At 40.7% G+C, this 23,811-nt stretch overlaps 1 protein-coding gene across 1 annotated transcript; it reads left to right on the top strand.

Annotated features, from left to right (window-relative positions):
* Positions 1–1,089: 1,089 nt before the first annotated feature.
* On the top strand, positions 1,090–23,811 carry LOC103720192 (calcium-binding EF hand family protein). Its single transcript, XM_008809792.5, has 4 exons — positions 1,090–1,434; positions 5,661–5,855; positions 20,368–20,552; positions 23,324–23,811. The coding sequence occupies exons 1-4, from the start codon at positions 1,146–1,148 to the stop codon at positions 23,642–23,644; spliced, it is 990 nt and encodes a 329-aa protein (XP_008808014.3). The 5' UTR covers positions 1,090–1,145; the 3' UTR covers positions 23,645–23,811.

Here is a 23,811-nt window from a genome sequence, read left to right as displayed (position 1 = left end):
ACCTCCCTGACCTCCGAGGCTCCCATCCCCTTAGCATCTGCTACCCCTTCCAACACCACCTTGGTCGGCCGATAGTCCCCTTCTCCGTGCTCGATGAGACCACACCGGTAGCACAATATCAGCAAGCTTTCGTAAACGAAAGCCTGCCAAACTTTGTCACTCCGATCCTTGAGGAACACGCCTAGCCTTAGTGGGAGGCTCACATCCACTTCTACCTTGACTCGAGCAAATCCCATTTAATGTCGGCCCTTGGTGAAGCCGTCCACTGCTATCGGACGACCCGCCACCGCTACCACCTCCAAGATCGAGTCTGTATCCCAGAACTCTAGTAGTAATCTAGGGAGCTGGACCCAAACCAGGAGCTAGTTGACTTTTTCACCCGAGGGACGAAATCAGCCTACCATCGCTCCATGGCCACTAGTTGGCCAGTGACCAACCACGATCACACACGATCGCCGCTTCCCAATCCTCCTCCCTCTTAAAGCGCACAATGATGTGGTCCTCAGCCATCTGGAAGGTTTCGACCTCGTACCCAAGTTTTCCTTTCAATGTGAGCTTCCGATCTATCCAATCCACTACAATCACCGCAGAGGAAGCTCAGAAACTCCTCGTTTTTTCCACCTTCTCCACGCGATGCTTCCAGCACGCCGGTGAAGTACCTCTAGATGATCGCTTACTCCATTGCCAAAATCTAATGGTTGGTCCAGACCATATTAGAATAGTTCCAGACCTTGCCGGCGCAGAGCCAGACTCGCCATTACTTGAATGCTTGGCTGCCTCCCTCTCCTTCCCCAACGTATCTTCGTCCATCCTTTCCAATAGATTGGGCAACAAAGGGTACACATTTGAATGCTTGGCTGCCTTTTACCTAAAAGCAGACAGAAAAGTGGTTCAAACCATAAGGGAGGCCAGATTTATTTTATTTTATTCTATGTTTTTTTTTTGGTAGGAGGTGGATGGAATACGGTAAGAAGGGCAAGCAATAACCCATGGCAAAAGGCAAAAGAAAAGAAAAAGAAATGGTAATTGTGTAGTTTCTTTAAAGCTTAGGGGCAATTGACAGTAGTTAGTCTACTTTAATGTAAGAGAGATGGACTTACAGAACCCGGTAGTTCGAGCGTCTCTTCCAGTTCTCCGACGGGATCATGGCCGACGGAGGTCTAATGGTGATCGACGGAAACCAGCTCAGAGACGGCGATCTCCGTCTCCCTCTCCCTGGCGCCACCGTCACCGGCGCCCACCTCGTGGAACTGGCGGAATCGGAGGCCGCCGCACGCCTCTTCGGCCTCTCCCTGCCGGAGTCCCTGCGATCCGCCGCCCTCCGGCGGATGGCTGGAGGCGTTGACATCTTCCTCACGGAGGAGTTCAGTGACGCTGAATCCATGAAGCAGAAGCTCGAAGAGTACCTCGTCGCCCTTGCCGATGAGCTAAAAGGTCGATTTACCCTCTAAATATCCTTCCTTTTTGCTTGCCCATTGCCATATTTCTGTTTTTATCTTGTTTTAGTGACTAAAATATGAATCGATTTCGATCGCATTTGTGTTGTTTTTGGTGGGAATTGTTGGAACTTTGCGGAATTTTTATTGGATGTTGGTCTGATTTTTTGTGGTAGTTCTGATTAAAGATTCTTTGACGCGAGCTTTAGTGCTATGGGGGTGGAAATTTGTGGGGAGATTTGGTCTGGATTGCGAATTAAACTGTTCTTTTGTTGTTTGAGTCAATGGATTCTGATGTGAGATGGTGTTGGATGACTAAATAGAGTGGAAAAGAAACTCGTGATGATGGTCGATTTTCTGTAGTAATTTTGTGTAAAGACTCTTTTTGAGTGAGTTTTAATGGTCATCGGGGTGGAAGTTTGTTGGGACATTGGGTTTGGATTGCGGAAAAACTGATCTGTTGTTGTTTGAGTCGGGTAGCCTGGCGATCTTTAATGGCTTTTCAGAGACAATCGGATCCCTAGGCTTCTCCTCTTGCCCAGTAGGATCTGCTGGTACTTTGCCTTCGTCTCTCTCTTCCTCATCTTCTTCTTCTTCAGAGCTGCTGCTTCCCCAGTGCCTTGTTCTGCTACCTGAGGTCTCAACAATCCCTTGACATCCCTCTCCTCCCGGAGCTTCTTCAAGGACATGAGCTGCAGAGTAGAAAAGCATCGGTGGCATCAGGATCAGTCGGACGCTGATTTCAATCTGATTTAGGAAGATTTAGCTAACTCTACTTTTTTTTTTTTCAACCAAAGAAAAAAATCTTGCTTTCAAAAAAGAAACCTTATGGAAAACTATGTATTTTGATGCCAGAGGGTGTCGGGTGACCCAGGAAGGTGGAAAATAAGCTCCTTTATGGTTGATGTGCATGATGTAGGAGGAAGCATAGGTGAGAAAAGGCAAACAGTAGAGGCATTTTTTGGCTTGAAATGATTTATTTTGGTGAGCAGACTTATTGCTTAATTTTGTGTCCAACGGCCTTTCCTGTTATCATTCTTGCTAATGGCCTTGTATGATTTTCTAAATAAAGCCTATTTGAGGAGTTTTATTATATAAATGTTTTGAAGCAGGGAAAAGGGGTGTATACACTTATATTTTGCTGGCGGGAGGATTGATTTTACACTAGCTTCTTTATAATTTGAAGTAGATGTCTTTATAATGGAGATGTGGATAGCAGATTTCGAGTTTATTCACAAGAAATAGTCTGATGTTTGATCATCGGTCCTATGGTTTAATAGCATGTGATGCAGCTGAGTTTGATTGCAATTGTCAATTCTGCTGCATATTTTAATGGATTCACATTTGATCCATAATTTATTAAATTTAGGTTTTCTTTGTTTGCTTGTTGGTGGATTAATTCCCACTAAATTATCGTCTACATAGAGGTGAGCCTTGGTGTAATGGTAATGCTCCATCATGACGTGGAGGTCATGGTGGGAGCCTCATGCGCTAGGCCGTCCTTTAGATTATCATATACACGTTTTAATCTCAGCCATTAGTTAGCAATGTAAGTACCATATTTTGTGAACCTTTGAATTTTAAGTTGTTTAACTGTATTATTTTATAGCCTCTAGATTGATTGTTATTGTCGACCAGCCCTTACGAAGGCATGTATTTATTGCATATTGTTATTATGCTTGAGCAGAACCTTTTTTTCTTTTTTCTGGTTGTGTATTTGCATGTGATGAATCAAGTGTAAGGTCTCCAAGTTTCTGTGGGAGACAGAACTCTGCTTTACCTCTCTTGTCTTCTTCTTAAATGCTTGGCACTTGTGCTAAGTGTAAAACTGGTTTTCCCTATCAAGAAGACTACTTTTTCTTGTTTTACTTTATTCTGGTTTCTGGATGACTTCCGTGATGTTTCTAAACATATATTTTGCTCACTTAGTTTAGAAACAAAGATTGAGGAAGGAGAGGTAAGAAAGATGGGAAAGGGCACAGATCTCCTCATACTTGAACTTTGGAATATCCTTATGTAGGGAAGATATTGAAGTAAACTGAAAAGAATACTGCCATGGCCATGAAACACCCCCAAAAGTCTGTAGTTGGAGGGTGATTACTGATTAGTAAAGCAATTCAGTGAAGGTGGAGCTTCTTATTCACATGTTCCTATGCCATGTTTGGCCTGTTGGGGTTCATTATCTCTTTTAACACTGCTTATTTGAAACCTGCACTCACAGTCTTGAGAATGAGCTTTCATGGATTAAACTAAATGCAGTTCTTGAAAAAGGATTCTTCTTTGCTAGTTGTCCACTTTTCATGTATGTGGGGAGGAATTGGCTAAAAATTATGCCATTGTGGATCTGATTGGGTGTTTTATTAGCATGAAATCAGTTTTGTCTAGAATGTTTAATACTTTTTTTTTAAGATCTGGGATAACCCATTCGGAACCTTGAGAAAAATCGCTCAAATACGTTACCCCAGTGTTTTAAAACATGGTGCACAATAGGCTGCATAGGCAGCTGAATATGTGGATGCAATCCCTTGATTGCATCGAATTGCCTATATGTGGTTACTATATGCAATGGGCTGACAAAGGTTCTCTGCATTGTACTATATGGCCATATATACATCTCATTTAGCATCATGCTGCTGCCTGTAGCCCACTTAGCATTGTCGGGCCAAATAAGAGGCCACATGCTTATATGGGCTTGTGCAGTTGGAGCATAATAAAACTAATGATTAGGTTGGAGGTAGCTTTCGATTATGTTATAACTATTGCTATTAGTTTTGTGTATGAAGTAATAAGCATCGATCTTTAGTTGTTATTGTTATTAATATTGACATCCAAAAAAAAAAATTACTAATGTCATTGTTATTCTTACTGCACTTACTTTATTTTATTTATTTTTATATAGTTAAAGATACTATCTACATATGTGCCTGCATATGCTGGGCACAAGTTTTTCAAAAATGAAGCGATATTCAATTGAGAGACTTCATGTGGACTTAAGAGCAAAAAGTTCTTAAACTTATAAAGGTTGATTGTTCTAGGGAGCTCTCATGTATCTAGTTCTTGCATCACATGTTAGTATGCTGTGGAGTGTTCCTATAACTAAATGACGAGTCCCTATACATTTCCTTTAATTTTCTTCTACTTAGTTTTAGCTGTAGTTCTTTTCAACATGTGCATGTGCATGTCCAAATGTGCATATTGATCATCCAATTGATGCTATTTGTGCTGCATGCACATGTTTATGTCAACTCTCCATATCACATATATTCAGTATGTTCTAATGAGTTTTTTTTTTATAAGTTTTATTGTTGTTGTGTTCTTGTGAAGCTCTTAGGCCTTGTTTGGATGCGGGCATTAGTTGTCCGTAGATAACGTCTTGCATCTGTAGAAGGGGCTGAGGAGACGAAGTGGGGAAAGGACAAAGGAAGAAGTAATTTAGATGGGGAGAGGCCATTGATCACATTATCACTGAAATTTTGGGATTTGGCGATTTACACTGCCGCCGAAAATTGTGGATCTAGAATTCAGCCGCTCCCTCAGTCAAGCTGCTGCTCTTTTTTCCAGACTTCTCTCTCTGCTTTGCCTCACCTTGCCTACACAATATCTGCAGATTACCTTTTGACAGCATCCAAATGAGGCCTTACTGATTTATAAACTGGAACAAGCTATACTGTTATCTGATTTGTCTTCTGTACAACTATAAGGTTTTAAAAAAGACAATGTCTTTTCCTTGAGATACATTATACGATCTGTTCTCAACACTTGTTTATGTGTTTTTAATATTCAAGAGATAAATACAAAATATTATTGTCAGCTTGTTTCTGTGCATATCAAATCCTTCCATGCATAAATCCAATATCGCCAGTCAAAGGTATTTCCTCTTCTGAATTTGTACATTTTCTATGTAAAACTATAGCTAGAAAGAAGAGCCTACATGTTAACTAGCATTGTGAATGATGATAATTGTTCATTGGTTTTTGTCATGTTAGTAGGGCATATCCAATGGTTTGTTGTTATATATCATGTGCCTTTCAGGAATTGGCATCTCAGTTACCGAGTTTGAAGGACATGTTTGTTGTTCATTTACTCTTGAGCATTATTTGGCAGTTGTTATATTCTACAAGTCACATTTCCTCAGCTAAAACTCTATATTCTTTGTTTTTATGTTCTTGTAAATGAGTTCCATTATCACTTGACCATGATCTTACTTTCCGTTTTCCTTTTTAGATGATCCTCTTGTTGTTTTGGTTTTGGATGGAAGTGCTATTCGAATTTTTCTGGATGACGAAGATGATTTTGCAATGTTGGCGGAAAACCTCTTCACTGAACTGGATGTTGATGACAAAGGAAAGCTCGGTAAGAATGAGATACCGAATGCTCTTGTTCACATGGGGGTCGAAATGGGAGTCCCTCCTTTTCCAGGTTAGTCGTGCAATTTAAATATGTATTTTGTTTATGGCCAGTATAGCATATGTGCTTTTTTCTTAAGTTCTAGTTGGCTATTAGGAAACAGAAATAAGATTTTTTCCCTCTCAATTATATGCTTATCCCTAGGCTGAAATATGCTGCTGTGCTGGTTGTGAGGGGATATTTTACCAACATTTGTCATTTTTGTTTTGTGTTTCATGGGCCTGCTTTGCTGATATGGGGGATGTGCCAAGTCACAGACATTTACCAACTTATCATTTTAATATGAAGATTTCTACCTTCACTATCAGGCTACTTCTGGCTTAATAAGTTTTCATATAACCCCGGAATTCTGTACTATTCTAGAGTCCACTTAGTTTCACATGGGATCGTTCTATTGTTGTCTAGTGAATATATGCCGCTCTTCTACACAATTCTCCATTCTTTTTAGATAAAGAGTTCACCTTCTTGCTATATACGATGATTTTATAGTTTAAATTGAGACAGCTGCTGGCAGGGATTAATTTATTATTTGATAGTTCAACTCTTGGCCTTGCTTATGCTGCTTAAAAGAATATGTCATACTTATCGAGATTTGATAGGGACCTAGAGTCCAAACTATGATATTCTTTTGGAAATATGCTCCCAACTAGTTTTTTCCTTTTGTATTAATTTATGTATGTTTGAGGCATTCTGAAGCTTAGAGGCTAAACACAAAGAGAAGCACTAGAATTTTCTATTGGGTTTTTGGCATGTAACCCATATAAATATTTGAAATTATGTGAATACCCTGACAAATTTGCTATTTGCAGGTGTACCCTTATAAATTATTCATTTTACATGTCTGTAAAAATCTAAAATTGTATGTATACTCTTGCAAATTTTGTACTTTTGCATATACCTTTGTGTATTTTTTTCTTTTTACTTGTATACCGTTATAATTTTTTTTTTTTACGGTGTACACTCTTATAATATTTTTTGTGTGTGTATATCCTTATAAATTATTTTGAGTGTATACCCTTAACTTAATAAAGGTAGATGTCCTGAAGAAAATAATTTATAAGGGTATTCATGAAAATAGTAAATTCGCAAGGCTATATACATATAAAGAAATAATTTATAAGGTTATGCATGCAAATACTGCATTTGCAAGGGTATACATACAATTAAAGATATTTATAAGTGTATACGTGCGAAAAGAATAATTATAAGGGCATACAAACAAATAGTAAATTTGCAATGGTATACATGCAATTTCAGATCTTTATGAAAGTATACATGCATAAAACCCTTTTCTATTTCATATAATTTAACCATCTTAGCCCCACTCTCTACCAATTGAACATTCCTGACTTCAATACGAGTTATATTTCTTAAACTAATTATCACGTATGAAGCTTTGCTGACAAAACTTGGGATGCACTGTGTGGTTATCCACTTGAATTTTAAGCTGTTACTTTTATGCCATAATTTTGTGATACCTTACCATAACTTTTAAAACAAAATTTTCTATAGCTTTATTATTATATGAGCTGCCAAATTTCTCTTTCTGTCCTTATTAAGACAAAAATGAGTCATCGACCTAATCTCTCTTTACCATAGGCTTTTAGGTCCTTCATTCTCTTGTTTGGTGCATTGTTTGATGGGTCCCTATAGAGAGACTGTCCCAATGCTGATCAATGACGCAGTCATATTACAACTGTTTTGCCTTTTTATATTAGACCATTGTTCCCAAGTGAAAAATGGAGCCAACTCAGACCACCTCTCAAACACCAAATGCACACTCTTATATAAAATACTGCTTCTACTGCAACAAAACTTCTCAAATCTAGATGATTATAGAACCACCTTTGCTCTCTCAGCCATTAGATAGGATACGGAATGTGGATTTCATTCATCAATGTGACTTGTTTGGGACTCCATGTTCGTGGAGTAATATCATGGGACCCTTGCATTAATCTGTACATTGAAGGAACTTGTTCTCAAGGTATCAAGTCAGACCCACTGAAGAAGATATCCACACAAGCTGTTAAGCCATGATGATATATGAATTGTTATCAATCTTGTTTAGAATTTTGAAAGCTCTGATCATCTTTTGCTTGTATCTTTTTTTTTTTTGTGTGTGTCCATTAAGATCCTCACACTTCTAAGGTATACCACAACCAATGCACCTATCTCAAACACATTGAATCATTTGTTAAGCATGGTAAATTTTTGTTTGATTGCATGGTTTAACCTGGAATACAATGAGTTAGGATGATAGAACCTTTGTTTGAAAGTGTGTTCTGGAAAGGAAAAAAAACAGTCCAAATGTAAAACTAGGTCAGCTTCAAGTCTGTAAATGTGGACAATCTGCATTCTTGCTATAGGGCTTTAAAACCAGATTGGTCTAGCCCAAGGATCGACGTACCGGTGAGCACCGGTTCGGTACCGGTTCCGAACTGGAGACGTGCTTGTCTACGGCCCCGCGTGTGCGCAGACGTAAGAAAAAAAAAAAACAAAAAAAACATGTCTGCGCGCGTCCGCGCGCACAGACGCGTTAAGTGCCACAGAGTGGCATTCCCGCGTGGGCGCGCTGCCCCGCGTAGGGAACCACGTGTGGGCGTGATTCTCCGCTCGCGGGCGCGCGATTCTCCACTCATGCATCCGCGTGCAATTCCTAAAAAAAAAAAATCTACACGTCCGCGCGTCTACGGACGCGCACGGACGCATTAAATGCCACAGAGTGGCATTAATTAAGTGGCCCACACGGGCTGCTGGAGCCTGCGTAGGCGCTTTTCCCCGCGTGCGGGCGCGCGGGAAAAAAGTAATTGGGCCGGTGCGAACCGGGGCATCGGTACAAGTACGGAACCAACCGGTTTCGACCGAGTTTGGGTCGAAACCATTTTTATACGCTGGGCGAAACCGTTTTTATACGCTGTACCGTACCGGTGCTCGTCGGCACCGGTTCGGTACAGGCTGAATCGACCGGTTCCGGTCGGTTCAGCATACTTTGGTCTAGCCTGTACATTTGAATGATCTAGGTTACAGGGCTTCAAGACTGGGTCTAAACAGGGTTGGATTTACTTATTAAATTTGGACAATTTGGACTCTTTTTGTAGTGCTTTAAAAGAGTCAAAACCAGGCCAAATTTGGGTTGACTCAAATAAAACCAAACCAATTTGAAATCTTGTTTATGCCTTAGGCATGTTTATTGCTTTGTTTAAAATCTGACTAAAGAGGAGTTGGTCTAGCCTTTCAGGTAGACCAAAATTAAAATCAATTTTTTGAATATATGGTGCCTGGTCGAAATCTGAGTCCAGGTCAAACAGATATCTAGACTGGTAATCTCCTATCCTACTTGGAAGTTGGAACTGATCTACACTTACATATCACCGAAAATTGGGAAACATGTTATGGTGGATTGAGCTCTGGATCATAAGATTTTTTTCATTTTCTTATCATTTTTGAAATTAAAAAGAAATTAAAAAGAAATTAAAAATTGAAAAGAAATGAGTCCACTGTAAAGTAGAATTAATATCCAGATATAGAACACTAGCTTCTACCATCATAATGTAGTATATTGAATGCCAATTCTATTGAAATGAGCATCATGCATTAGTTATTCAAGATGTTTAAGTATTAGATATGGACTGGGATCAAGTCGAAAATCTAGAGGGTTTTAGATCAGATTCAATCGTGGATCGGATCACGAATCACAAGAACTTTACCGAATTTTTTGAATAATGTTAAAAATATAAAATTATGTGAAAAATACAAAAATGAGCCAACTATAAAATAGATGAATGAAATATAGCAAGAAAAGCATGTTGGATCTATATTTTCTACCATTATAAGCCCCATGGTATGTTGAACCGACCCATACCGGCCGGTTCAGCCCGTACGGAACTGGTCCAGTACAATGGTGAAAAATAGTTCCGGTTCTTATAGGGCTAGAGTCGAGCGGTATGGAGGGCATACCGGTGCAAACCGGCTTGGTTCGCACCGATACAAGTCCGAAACCACTTTGTACCGGTGCGAAACGGACCGGTTCGCACTGGTACTTCTTCGGATAAATGCCACTCTGTGGCAATTTCTTTTAATGCCACTCTGTGGCAAACTTTATTTAAGGCCACAGTGTGGCATTGTCCATAGCGCGCCCGCGTGCTGTGGCATTATGCTACGCGGGCCACACGCTGTTGTCGGTTTGGTACTGTTCGACCGGTGTTGCACCTGTCCGGTAGGTGACCAGTACGCCTACCGGTACCGGCTTGACGTATCTTGATAAGCCCACTTATTAACATCATGCCTAGTTAATTTCTGATATTTGTACACCACTGCTTGAAATATACCAGTCTGATTATCCTTTTAGATAGATAAAAGAAGCAAATTCTAACAAATAATTAAGAACTAGTATGGTTTAACTGAAATGAAAGAAAAAGATCCCAAATTTTTTGCCAATATTTTTTGTACGGTGAAAGATATAGGATGTTTTTTAGTTAATGAACTTAGGTTGGTCTTAATCTTCATCAACCGAAGGTTATTGACTTGAACTGGAAAAAATAATAGAAAAGATTCTATTAGAGTATTATTCAATTGATAAGGTTCAGTAATGGAATGGAAATAGAAACAATTGAAAAAATAAGCAAGGGAATGGTAAGACAATGATTAAAGTTATCTCAAAAAAATATATTTCTTAAATGATTGGGATTAAGTTTTAAGGGGACGATTAATTTATAATCAATCCAAACATAATTTATTTTGCGTCATGCTAGTTCAAGCATGGCTGAAATCCATATAAAAAATATGAGTAGTTCAATTTGCATCAAGTTGGCAGTTGTAGAATTTGGATTACCCATAGGAGGATCATGTTGGAGTTTCAAAATCTATCATTATCAAATTTAGATTGTCCAGCTTGCTACCCTTCAATCTATATGCAACCAGGGTTGACATTTCCCAAAACCAATGCCAGCCCAAGTGCATCACATACCACCCCAACATAGCCAAAATCAAAGCGTAGGCCAGGCTGCGTAGGACTAATGTTAGCCCAAATCAAAGCTTAATGGCTATTTGATAAAAAATTAAATAATAAATCATTCAAACTAATTCTAGACGTGGAATTCCTGTACTATGAATGTCTGGGTTTTTTACTGTGGATTGTCACATAATTTCTAAGATTAAAAAGCATCCTAGTTTTCAAAGTCTAGGCAGCACTGCTAACCATGGAATGCCGTACCGGTCTGGTCCTAGACCGGTACCGGAACGACAAAAAAACCGGTATTTTTCGGTTTTTTATCCGAACCGGCCGGTTCGGGCCCGTATCGGCCGGTTCGGAGCCCGTACCGGCTCCGAACCGGCCGGTAACGGCCTCGTACCGGGTACGATTTTTTTTAGAACCACAGCGGCGCTGTGGTTTTTGAAACCACCGCGTACCGGCCGGTACGAACCAGACCGGACCGGTACCGTACCGGTCCGGCCAGCCACCGGTACGCCGACCGGTACCGGTACGGCGGACCTTGCTGCTAACACTTGTTAATGATGAAGGTTTTAAAATTTGTATTTCTTTTCACTTTAGAATTAGTACAAAAACTCATATAATGATTTATGAATGTGGGTAAAATGAAATGCTATGACACGACATTTGCAATAAATAATAATCTCTACCAATCTCTTAATTCTACTTTTTTTCATCAGCCTCTCAAGTAGTATCCTCTCTAATGCCCATTGGTGTCCAGTGGTCAAAACTCCAAGGCAAGTCTTTTATAGCACACACTTAACCTATTTTTGGATGGTATGCAAAGTCTGACATCGAGCCCTCGTAACTCCAACGCAACCATCCATCCCTCTGCTCTCTCGGTTCTTTTTTCCCACAAAATCCAGCACTAGCTAGCAAACCGAAGCAGGAAAAGGAAGAAAAAAAAATTGGTGTGGATCGCCGCATGTCCCATGCACGGGCAGAATAGCGACCCTCCCCTCTTTAAACATCAATACCCTAGTGCTTTGCTTCTTACCAGCCCTAATCACCCCATTCTCATCATCCGTGGGCCGTCCTTCTTCTATTGGGACACATGGTACTTGCAATGGAGATGGAGATAGTACAAGGAGGGTGTCCGGCGAGGCACGATCGCCATGCCAGTAGTTTACTTGTCCGTCCTATTCTCCATTCTTTTCCCCCCTCTCCTCTGCTTCATCTCCCTTCTTAGACTGCAAATGTTCCCTTTTTCTCCCTTCTCCCCTCTTCCGTTCCCTCCTGTCTTCCCCCCTTTGCACAAATCTTCCATTTTCTTCTCCCCTTTGCACAAATCATCCATTTTCTTCTCCCCTATTTTCTTCCTTCTCTCCTCTATTCCCATCGACCCAAAGTCCATTTTTTTTCGGTGAATATTACATGCAAATAAGAAATTTTTTGTAAATCATAACCACTACAGAATTTTTTTATTTTTATTCTGAAGGAAAAAATACCTTCTTTCGTCTATTCCCCTGCACGTCAAATCCAAATTTTTTAGTACACCCTTTGCACAAATCTCTCATTTTTTCTCTCCTATTTTCTTCCTTTTATCCTCTATTGTTGTCGACCCAAAGCCTTTTTTCTGCTGAACATTAGAAGGAAGTAAGAAATATTTTGTAAATCAGAACAACTACATAATTTTTTTTTTATTTTTTGAAGGAAAAAAGAAAACTTGCTTCTCTTGTCTATTCCCTTGTACCACAAACCGACTTTTTTAAGTAGAACCACAATCAAAATCTTTGAAACAAATGCAGGATTTTTTTTGGATATAGCAAAATAACTCAAAAAAATTCGACACAGTAGCCTATTTTGCAAAAAAAAAAAATTGTTTTTCTTTTGTATTGGAAACTCCAATACATATAGTGAAGCTGGCTCTCCCGTGTCTCTCATCCTACATCGGCTTTGACCAATGATTGCTGAATCGGCCGGTTCAGCCTGAACCAAGCCAACCCGGTCTCCGATCGGGTCGGTTCTCCAATGAAAAACGGTTTCGGCCCTTAGGAGGCTGGAACCTGATTAGATATGGCCCAAATCGGCCGAAAATTGATGGAACCGGACGGTTCCGACGGTTCGGAACCGTCCGGTTCGAATCGGTACCGAATCGTACCGATCGTCAACTGTTACGAATCTCGGTACCGGTTCGATGAACCTTGGCTTTGACCCATTTTTTCTTTCCGCTGCTTTTGCATCCTTTCCCATAGAAGGGGCCATGGGAAGAGGAAGGCTGCTTCCCATAGCGGCAACCCCCCACATGCACATGAGTTAAGGCAAGGGAAGGCGAAAAATAACTAAGGGAGAGCCCGGACCTATGGGTTAGAGTTAGAGGACGCTTCCACAGGGCTGTAGATGAGCAAGTATAGGGTGTGGGAGAGAGTCATTGCTTGGACAGGAAGAAATAGGGTGCCGACGCTTGTCAAAGCATGCTTCCACCAACCCTAGGTATGGTGATGTGACCATGGCCATGCCCGGTTACCACCTCAAACAGAGTTGAGGGGTATGTTGCTCTAGGGTAGGCAATTTGACCTTTGCCCGCACCCCTTCAGCTTGATCCAAACACTTAAACAGAGGGGTTATGGTGGAGGCCCCACCATTCGTCTGGAGTAAGAGACAGAGACAAAAAAGGTTAACAGTTGGACACGTGTGCAATCCTTTTTTTCAGGTCAACAGCTGGCATTCAGCTATTTTTTTTCTGTCAGGTGTTCGGTGCTTATCCGGGACCATACACGCTTCTTTGAATGGAAGACATAGGACATTGGATAGGGAATTTAATTCGGAGAGCATGTGTCCATGTGGAGGCGCATCAAAGTTAAAGCAACCATACCCGCAGCGGATGTGAACTCCAGAATGATTCACACTTGACATGTGGTCCTCTGGCAGCCACTGGATGACTGTTTTCCAAGCTGCATATGATGGACACGTGGTATGGGATAGCTAAATAGGTAAGTCCGTGTGTCGCTTTTCTGAGGGACAATGATGTCCCGATGATGGACATGCGACTTAACTCTTTTTTCCCTTAGTTAGGGGTGCTAGAGGCTGGGTCCAGGGTGAGTCCCCCTCTCCCCCAAGCTTGCCACGTGCCAGACGCTAGATGGCCCTTGCTGCACACTTTTCTTTTTTTTTGGGTCCGACGCATTGCGCTCTCCCAATCACTGGATATCTTTTTTCGGGCAGTGGATGATGGACATGTGACATGCAGTAGGTAGGTTTGTGTGTCATTTTTTTGAGGGGCAATAGGCTCCTGATGATGGACACACTTTTTTTTTTGTTGGGGTGGGGGGGTGGGGGGTGGGGTAGAGCCCCTCTCCAAGCTACTAACAGAAAAAAAAAGGAACAATGATTGTTGTGGCGTGTCCAGAGTTTTCGCACGTGGCATACTAGGAGAGCACCGGACTCTCCTTTAATGTTTATAGATATAAAGATTTGTCTTTTTGTTTGTTTTTTCACTTTACAAACTTTAAAATTTAATTGAAGTTAAATGCCCTAACATGCTTTCTAATTTTAAGTACTAGGTATACACAACCACAAGAAGATTTTGACCTTGAGAGGTACCGGCATAGTCCATAGAGTGTTGGCAAAGGGACATTTGAGTCCACCTAAATTTAAGAAATTGTACATTGAAGTAGAAATGGAGGCATTCGAAATGCGGTTCATCCAGATAATAATGTCAGCATGCGTGGTTGTTTAATATATCTCAAAATTTTCAGCCACTCATTCATCTCTAAGGTTGCTGCTTAAGGAAGAGGATGTGTTTGATGTTTTCAACTTTGTCAATTCCATGGCGAAGATCCAAAACCTTCTTCAATTCTACCTATATTTGGCATAAAGATGGGGAGAGATTACACAAAAAGGCTCTCTCCCAGCCATGAGTCTTCTTAGAACAGAATAATGCTGCCATTTCCCAGCTTGGATGTTACCTATTCCAAAGTAGGGGAAGAGTGGAAATGCAGCGGGAAAGGAAGAAGAGGCGATTTGGTCGATGGGGTTATACTTCGAAGATCAACATGCAAGTAGAAGTAAATTGGATTGAAGAACCATTCGCTTGGTGAAGGAAATTCTTTTGAAAAATATTTTATTACTATCTTAAAAGACTACCATATAAAATGTATTAGACACACACACACACACACACACATATATATATATGGCATGATCTCTTAACCCTAATTTAGGCACTTAACACTATACAAAATCATACTCAAAATAGAATTTGACAATAAGGAAACATGCTATAATTATTCTACTGCAAATATGAAAATTTGGCTAAAATTCGATAGTCCCTTATGAAAAATTCATAAGAAAATCCAATGAAAATATTTGTCCCTAATGGAATAAATCAAAAATTTGCCAGTTGAAGTCTTCACCGACTTTGCTAGCTCTTGCGACTCTCAGCACAGTCTAGCTGTTCATAGTACCTATTAGCTGCATCCTATGCTACATCAAAAAAGAATATTCTTCCAAACAAGAAAAATTATTTCCTTAGTTTGCAATGCAATGCAATCTAATTTTCTGGTGATAGTCCCATTGAATCTGAACTATCCAAAGTCCTTGCCGTAATTCAAGTACTTCTGGCCTCACTTGGTTAGTAATGAAGTATTCATAAGCAAGGAAGGTGGAACTGTCCCGAACCATCTGATTTGGGGCATATTGAGCCGTACCGACAGTGGACCAGGATGGTTTCGGTAATGAAATTGAGATACCAGTGAAGAAGGGAAAGGAAGGAGGAAAGAGAGGAAAGAAGAGAGAGTGGGGGAGGGAGGGAGAGGGAGGAAGAGAGGGGAAGGATGGCGGAGGGCCGAAGAGTCATGCGTAGGGGTAAAGGAGGGGGTCCACATCCAGTTGCTTGGAACAGGGGTTTCGGAGGGCGCACTTTTTAATTTGAAAATTTTATTTTTTAATAAAAAATATTCTTTTTATTTTGAAAAAAATAAGTGAAGTCGGCAAGGAGTTTACTGACTTCATTTTAAATTCTCCAAATTAAAAAGGGTCCCCCTCCGGAACTCTTGTTTCGAATAAAAGATGGGAACTAGAGACAGAGCCCCTCCTCCACCCCTTTGCATGACTCCTCGACCCTCAGTCGGTCTTCGCCGGACTTCTACCACCCTCCTCTCTCCCTCCCTTCCTCCCTCTCTCTCTTTTTCTCTCTCCCGTTCTCCCTCTTGTCGCCCTCTCTGCTGTGTTAGGCCGCGCTTTGCCGGCCTTCTTCCTCTTTCTCCCTCCCTTCCTCCCTCTCCCTCCCTCCCCCTCACCCACCGGCCACCCCTCTCTCTTTTCCTCCCATTAACCCTCTTCCTTGCTCTCTGTTGTGTTAGTAAGGGTCCAACTTGGAATGGCCGGAAATTGTTTCTTCTAAGATTTTCCATGGATAAGTCCTTCGTTGCAACAATTTCATTGTTGTGATGAATCCTCATCTATGTGAATGTATTGTTGTACGCATGCTTAGGAATATAGCATATGTTTACAACGTAGCTTTGATTGATGGCAGATCATTTTTTGTTGATGTAATTGTCATCATGTATCTCCGAGAAACCATTCCTCTTGAATTTATTGTTGATTAAGAAATTTGATCTGGAACTTAACTCCTCGTTTGATAACATAATGGAAAGAGAAAGAAACAAGATCAAAGAAAGGAAAAAACAAAAGCGTAGGACCCCTTAGCTCTGATACTAAATTTGACAAAAGACCAATTAGGGATGGCCTATGAAGGAGGTGGACATAAGAAAAAGGATTAGAGAAGAGTTTAGGTCTATCTGTTATCTTGTTATAGAAAAAAGGGGAAACAATGTGTCTTTTGGCAATGTAAAATCCAAGAATGCTAAAATCTTTAGATAAAACAAGTTACTAAAGAAAACTTATCGACTGGTAATGGTCCTTAGTACTCGTATAATAGAAATTCAGGCCATAGATTTTACCTTTGTGAAGAAAACAACAGTGAGGTTTAGAAGAGCAAAGACAGATAATTTAGTAAAGATTGAAGATCAGAGAAGAGAGATCAAGCAAAGAGAGGAGGGGGGGAGAGAGAGAGAGAGAGAGATAAAAAGGGTTGAACCTGGTCTAAATAAATCCCTTTCTTCTTCCAAAACAAATTTCATAGAGTGACTTTCTATTCAATCCTAATAAGCCCTTTTATAGATTCTTCATGATTTGTTTACAAGTAAACTAGGATTTTTGTAAACTAAATAACCTGTATCTGAAGTCTTTTTTAAATACAAAATTTGGAAACCCTTATATCCCCATATGTGAAGGCATCTAAACAACAAAAAGTCAAACAATAAAAGCTCTCTGAATTAACCCATCATACACCTAAAGTAGGACTTTTGCATCCAGGTCCTACTTAACATAGGACTCTGAAGTCGACAATAAAGATTATCTAAATAAAAGTTTTGAAGTATAATAATGATGCAATCAATGTCGGCGGAACTAGTACCGAGCACCGTATCAATTTTCCGGCGGGACGAGATGGTACGGGCCCGCACTGTACCGTGTCAGACCCATATCGACACAGTAGAGGAGGTGGGGGAGATTAAAAGAGAGAGAGAAGGGGGAGAGAGGGATGGAGGCTGCCGGAGGGCCGTCGAAGGCCGGTGACTCGGGCAGGAGGCGGAGAAAACCTCCGTAGTCGGAAAATATAGCGGGTTCTCTATTTCGATTGAAACAGGGGTTCGACCCCTTTTTTTTATTTCGTGATTTTTATGTGAAGTCGGCAAATTGCTTGCCGATTTCACTTAAAAATCGCAAAATAAAAAAAGGGCCGGACCCCTATTTCGAACGAAATAGAGGACCTATCCTATTTTTTGGCTGCGGAGCCTGGAGGACCGCCCTCCGCACTACTCGCCAGCCTCCGCCAGCCCTCCGTTGGACGGCCTCCACCTCTCTCTCTTCCTTCCTCTCCCTCTCTCTCCTTCCTTCGCTCGCTCTCTTTTTCTCTCTTTCTTTCTTCTTTTCCCGCTCCGGTAATGGATTTTGTTTTCGTTGCTGGAATCATGCCGGTTTGCTGCTGGAACGGCTCAGAGCGGCCGGAACCACCCGGTTCGGGACGGTTCCGCCAACCCTGGATGCAATCCTTATTCACCATTATACTAATTGATAATGCAATTCTGTTACAACTCTATTTTTTGTGTTGTGTTAGAATAAAAGGTTTTGAGAGTAAAAACATAACCAACTCAAACTACCTAACACAATAACTAATATTAGCCTCTTACTTGTAGGGTTGTTATCAAGCTAAGCCGAGCCCAAGCGTGGGCTCGGCTCGGCTCGCTCTACAAAATTTCAGGCTTGGGCTCGGTATCGAGCCCTGTATTGGGCTCGGGCTCGAGCTCGCTTGGCACAGCCCGGCTCGGTTTTGAGCTCGTAAGGCTCGTTTGCCGGAGCCTGAGCCCACCCCATCCCCATCCCCATCCTCGAGCTCGGTTCGTCGTCGGAGAGAAGAACGAAGGAAAGAAAGAAAGCCGTTCATCGTCGGAGAGAAGAACAAGGAAAGAAAGAAAGAAAGAAAAGAAGAGAAGAAAAGAAAGAAAGAAAAAAGAAAAGAGAAAGGACTCACCGGTTCGTCGTCGCGTGTGACGGCCGCCGGCTTCGGCCACGAGCATCGCTGACATGGGCGTCGGCCGCGGGCATGGCTGTGGGTGCCGCAGGCTCGGCCGCGGGGGAGGGAGTGAAAACTGGGAGGTAGGAGCCTCGGCGCGGGAATGGCCGGATGGGGCGCGGGGGTTGGGGCAGTGGCGCTTGTTGCCTCCCCCGCCGGGGGTAGCAACATCGGGGGCGGAGAAGGGAGAAGAGGAGGCATAGGAAGGGTGCTAGAGGCGGGTGCAGAGGTGGAGGTCGCGATCATGCGGAGTGAGGCAGGATGGGTCCTGGTTGCGGGCGATGCGGCCGGACATGATGTGGAACTTCTTGCGGAGGTAGCGGAGCTTCTCGGAGAGCTGGGATCGGGTGTACGGTGTCGTCTCTGTCGTCGTCCTTGTCGTAGCCGTTGTCGGAGGGGAGGGCGGGGAGGGGGGCATCGACTTCGGGCTTGGGGACGAGGAGAACGGAGTCGTGGGTGGGGGTCGAGGTGGGGTTGGGAAGGTTCTAGAGAAACCGAGAAGAAAGGAGAAGAAAAGAAAAAGAAAGAGGAGGGAATGGGTTAATGGGTTGGGTTTGGGTTAACGGGTTGAGTCCGAACCCGAACCAATCCAATCTGATTTAAAGAAATTAAATGGATTTGGGTTAGCTCGTGTTGGGTGTGATCTAAATCAAACTGGGTTCAATCAGTCAAGTTGGTTCTGATCTAAATCCAACTGGGTTCAATCAGATTGGGATTTAAATTGATTAAGTCAAATAAAATTTAATTGGGTTGAGTCCAAGTTTAATTGGGACCCAATTAAATTGTTAATTGGACTGAGCCCTCATTTAGGCTCGTTTGGGCTCGTGAGCTGCTCAGGCTCGAGTTCGGGCTCGGATTTAAACGGGCCTCATTTTGGGCTCGGGCTTGTTTGATTAACGAGTCGAGCTCGAGCTGGGCTTTTACCGAGCCGGGCCCGAGCCGAGCCCAAGCAGCTCGGCCCGTTGACAGCCCTACTTACTTGGTATAGGAATACTACTTCTCTTCCTACTTGACCACTGAAAACAACATTGCTCTATAGCTTTCACTGATTCAGCCACAAGCTAAGAGATGGGATATGTGGGAGTCTGATTTTGTTACTGGTGCCCTGATCGTGAGATCTGAGCATCAAGATCCTGCATCTTGCCGGTTTGAAACTGAAGAACTTGTGGTAATTTTGTTGCTTCCTGGTTGGTGTAATGGTATGGATGTTCTCTGCCTATTCACATGGGTTTGGTTCTAGTCATATGATCAGAAGATAGGCTTGTGCTTCACTTTTTCTCTTATAAACTTCTTTAGAAGAAAAATTAAATTGATAATGAAATGCTTGACAAATGAGTACACAAAACATATTGACTGACTACCAATAGCTTTCACAAACATTACTCACAGATGATATACAAGCTGTTAGTTGTGCGATGTAAGTACATATATGATGCAACTATATTCCATCAGCAATTCTAGCAGTCGGCATAGAATCATTGCAGCACTGCAAAGTGCTTGATGCAATATTGTTCTATGGAATTTAAAGAGGTGGGCACAAGGAGCTATATATTCTAAAGAAGGTCAGACACCCATGATACAAAAGTCAAGTTGCATTTCTTATCCTCTCAGTCAGGCATTAAATTAACATCTTTTACTTCATAAGTTTCCATAGTACTATTATTCTGATCAAGGTTCACCATTTCGGTACCGAATCCCGTACTGGTGTCACACTAGCACAGTGTTAGTACGGTATGGTATGGAATTTTTTGGCATACCGAGTGTCGGTACACCATCCGTACTGGATACCGGTACCGAACTAGTATGGTATGGTACGCTTTTTACTGTCCGGTTCTGGGTTTGGGCCGGTACGACGTACTTTGATTTTGATTATATTCAACCATTTGCTAGCATTTGTTATTCTTATACTATTCAATGGTTTGTTGACTTCTACTACATTGTACTGGTGATGTAAACAGAATCCAACGATCTTCTTAAGAATATTTTAAAGAAACATGGAGCTGAGGGCAGAGAACAATTGGGCCAGGCTCAATTTGCACAATTACTTCAAGCCATTCTACAAGATCTTGCTGATGCTTTGGCTAAAAAGCATGTAACTTTTATCCAAAATGTTAAGGTTTTTAATGGTTCAAAGTTAAAAAAGGTACTACAGTTCTGCTTTTCATTTTCATTCTTATATCAGTTTTGATTTTCCTTCAATTATCTGGATAACTTTTTCAGATATTTCTGCTATATATTGAACAAAAAAAATTGCTTTTGCTTGTCAATTGAAAATTTTGACTGAGATCTCCCTGACCTTCCTTTTCTTCATACAGATTAAAGAATAAATTTAAAGATTAAATAGAAGCTCTAGACCTTGAGCTTATGAGGCTTCATTAAGTAACACTGATAAAGGATATTTGTTGCTGAACCTTGATATAAAGGATATTTGTTGCTGAACCTTGATATTATGTGTGGCTCTTGGGTCTGTTAGTTTTATATGACTTTTCATCCCGTTATGCTGGTCAGAGAAGCCCTCTGGCTTACAATCGTTAAAGGACTATGGGCATAAAATTTGTAACCATGTATTGTATGGCTTCATTTACATTTTCATGTTTAGACTTTCACCGCACATATCATTTTAAAAAGCACGTCCGATTTTTGTTTCTAACAACTACATGTTCAGCTTCGGAAGTCGAAAGCTGAATGCTTGTTTGGCATCACTTTTTTTTTCTTGTTTTCTGTTTTTAAAAATAAAATCATTAGAAGCCGAGAAAAATAATTTTTGGTGCTATAGTTTTTATTTTCTATTTTTCAAAAGTCACTTTCATGAATTCTAGAAAAAATAAAAGTATGAAATCTTTAATTTTAATATTTTCAAAAATAAGAAACTCATCTTTTTACCACCATCACCAACACAATCTTCACCACCACTGCTATCACATTCGCCACCACCACAATCATCGTCTCTACAGCCATCATCGCTGCCACCACCGCGCCCATCACCGTCGCTGCCTTCACCATGCCGTCCTCGTTAGCATTGCCGCCTGTGCCATATCGTCCTAGCACCCTTGCCACCATTGTTGTCATTGTCACCACACTGACGCCACCATCATTGCCTCCTCCATCACATAATTAGTACTCTCGCCACCATCATTGCTGATGCCACTACCTCCACCATACCATTGCTGCCATCCGCCTTTGCCACATTGGTGGTGCCCATGTCACCACCAGTACCACTTCTACCATACCTCGACCGTCCCCGCCATCAACACCCTCCTTGTTACTACCATCACCGCCATCATCGCTATGTTTCTGTTTTTAAAAATAATTTATGCCAAATATGTTGATATGTTAAAAATTTAGAAATAAAATAGAAACAAAATTTCTATTTTTATTTCTGAGAAAAAAAACTGATGCCAGTTGGCACCTTAAATTTTCTTTTTTATAATATGCAATAGAAGTCTTAAGAATACAACAATTTGGGAAACCATTGTGCTTGATGTTGTAGTTTCACTTTCTTATTCAATGGACAATTCTATCCACATATTTCTTTTAGTTGTATGAATAGTTATAACTACAGTCAGTACAGTCATTCAATTTTTCTACATTCAACTGTTTTTGTCATCAGAAATATATCTTTTGCTTTGTATGAGTACCTAAATTTTTTCCTTATAAAGTTCTTGCCAGTTTAATCAATCTATTCTTGTTCTTTCCAAGAAGATCCAACACAAAGCTTCCATTTCTGGAAATCATACATGCACATTTATCCTATATTGGTGTAATGGATAACCAAAACATTTGTGACATAGACCTGTTAAACCTAAAGACAACAATTGTAACATTTGTAATGTTTGATAATGGCCAGGTTTTCTGATTTTGACCTTCATGCTGCTTCATTAATAGTTTTTTTCCGTTTCAAGCATTTTAAGTCTTTCAATTATTGCTTATAATTTAATATTACTAGTCAGACCTCCCCAATAGCATCAACAATTCAACATAATCATAATCAAGATCAAGAATCTGTTCAGTTTTTCTTTATGAATTTAAATTTTCCATTAATTAATTTTTAGCACTACAAGTCTTCTCACTTCGTCACCTCTTCTTGTACATGTTATTAGCAGTTACAACACTAGGCCTCTTGTCCTGGAAGTGAAAGATGCCCATGTTGTCCAATACAGATAGAATGTCTGAGCAATTTTGTATCAAGTAAATTCATCTGATATGAGAATTATGATGATTAAAGGTGTAGTGTATGATCTACACAATGTTTTCTGATTTATGGCTTGCATTCTGCACATCAGTAACATTTCTTACAGCATGTAGGTTCTTTAATTTGTGTTGTATGAGTTTTGTGGTTCGATTTCATGATACACAGAACAATACCATCAGGACTGTGCTACTTGTTATACCGTAACCATGACAATACTGGCATGCATCATCCTATGTATAGAGCCAGCTTTGTGAATCCATTTGAGATACCATCTGTTCAGGGCTTTAGTCTTTACCATTATGAGGGGTTCATGTTTTCTTCCTTTCCACTTCCTTTAGCTTGAGCCTCCTTTGTTCTCTTATTTAATCTCTTCAAATTCAGAAATCTAAACCATCCTTCGCCTGTTAGCTCTGTGCTTACCTTTCTTGCGACGAAGAAGTAACAAGAAGAATTAACAACTATTTGTACCAAGGTTTGCTGTCTCGGTATGGGACTCCGTACTGGTGCCGCCCCCCCGTACAGTCTGATTCGGGCTGGTACGGTGAACCATGATTTGTACCATGCTATAAATTTCAAGAATTAAATTTTTGTTGCTGAGTATGGTGTATGAATATTTTGTTTTCTTTAGAACTTTGTCTTTGAAGTTTCATTTACAGTTTGTGGATGTGCTTCCATATTCCATTACGAAATAATTACTAATATTTTGAAAACAAAACTTGCAGATTTTGGCTGATAAGGAGTTATTTGACAATGAGATTGAGGGTTTGTTCCAGGATTGGATTGCTTACAGAAGTGGAGAAGGAAACAAGGAAACATTGCAAGGTTTTTTTGTGGCAAAAGGACGTAAGTTGGGTCTGCCTCCACCTGAATCTAATGAAGCAGTTCTTCTTCTTTATGATCAAATTTTCTCAGCGATCAATGACATTACTGGAGATTTGACAAGAGATTCATTCGAAGAGGTTGTGAAAAATATCCTTGAGAAATTTGTGGAACAACTTGAAGCTAATCCTATGTTCATTGATATGGGGAGTGGAGTCAACTGATTAAGGGTGTCACTAAGCAAATGGTTATTTCTACATATATACACACATATTATAGATTTACATGTTTTTCTTTTGCATCTGTCTGTTTTCTTTTAATGCAAATATAAACTTTCTTCTTCAATTTTCTGAATGCAATATAGTGATGGAGAAAAAATGATGTTCAATAA

Source organism: Phoenix dactylifera, chromosome 5 (assembly GCF_051530095.1).
Source record: "Phoenix dactylifera cultivar Ajwa chromosome 5, Ajwa_hap1_PhDact_Kaust_v1.1, whole genome shotgun sequence".
NCBI classification, from domain to species: Eukaryota; Viridiplantae; Streptophyta; class Magnoliopsida; order Arecales; family Arecaceae; genus Phoenix; species Phoenix dactylifera.
The sequence above is the reverse complement of the archived record's forward strand: the minus strand, read 5'-3'. Positions and strand labels throughout refer to the sequence as shown.

Bases quoted from the DNA above. Each gene is read 5' to 3' on its own strand.
- LOC103720192 (XM_008809792.5), top strand. From the start codon at position 1,146: ATGGCCGACGGAGGTCTAATGGTGATCGACGGAAACCAGCTCAGAGAC. The intron at 5,856-20,367 runs GTTAGTCGTGCA...TGATGTAAACAG, and splicing joins GGGAGTCCCTCCTTTTCCAG to AATCCAACGATCTTCTTAAG. The intron at 20,553-23,323 runs GTACTACAGTTC...CAAAACTTGCAG, and splicing joins ATGGTTCAAAGTTAAAAAAG to ATTTTGGCTGATAAGGAGTT.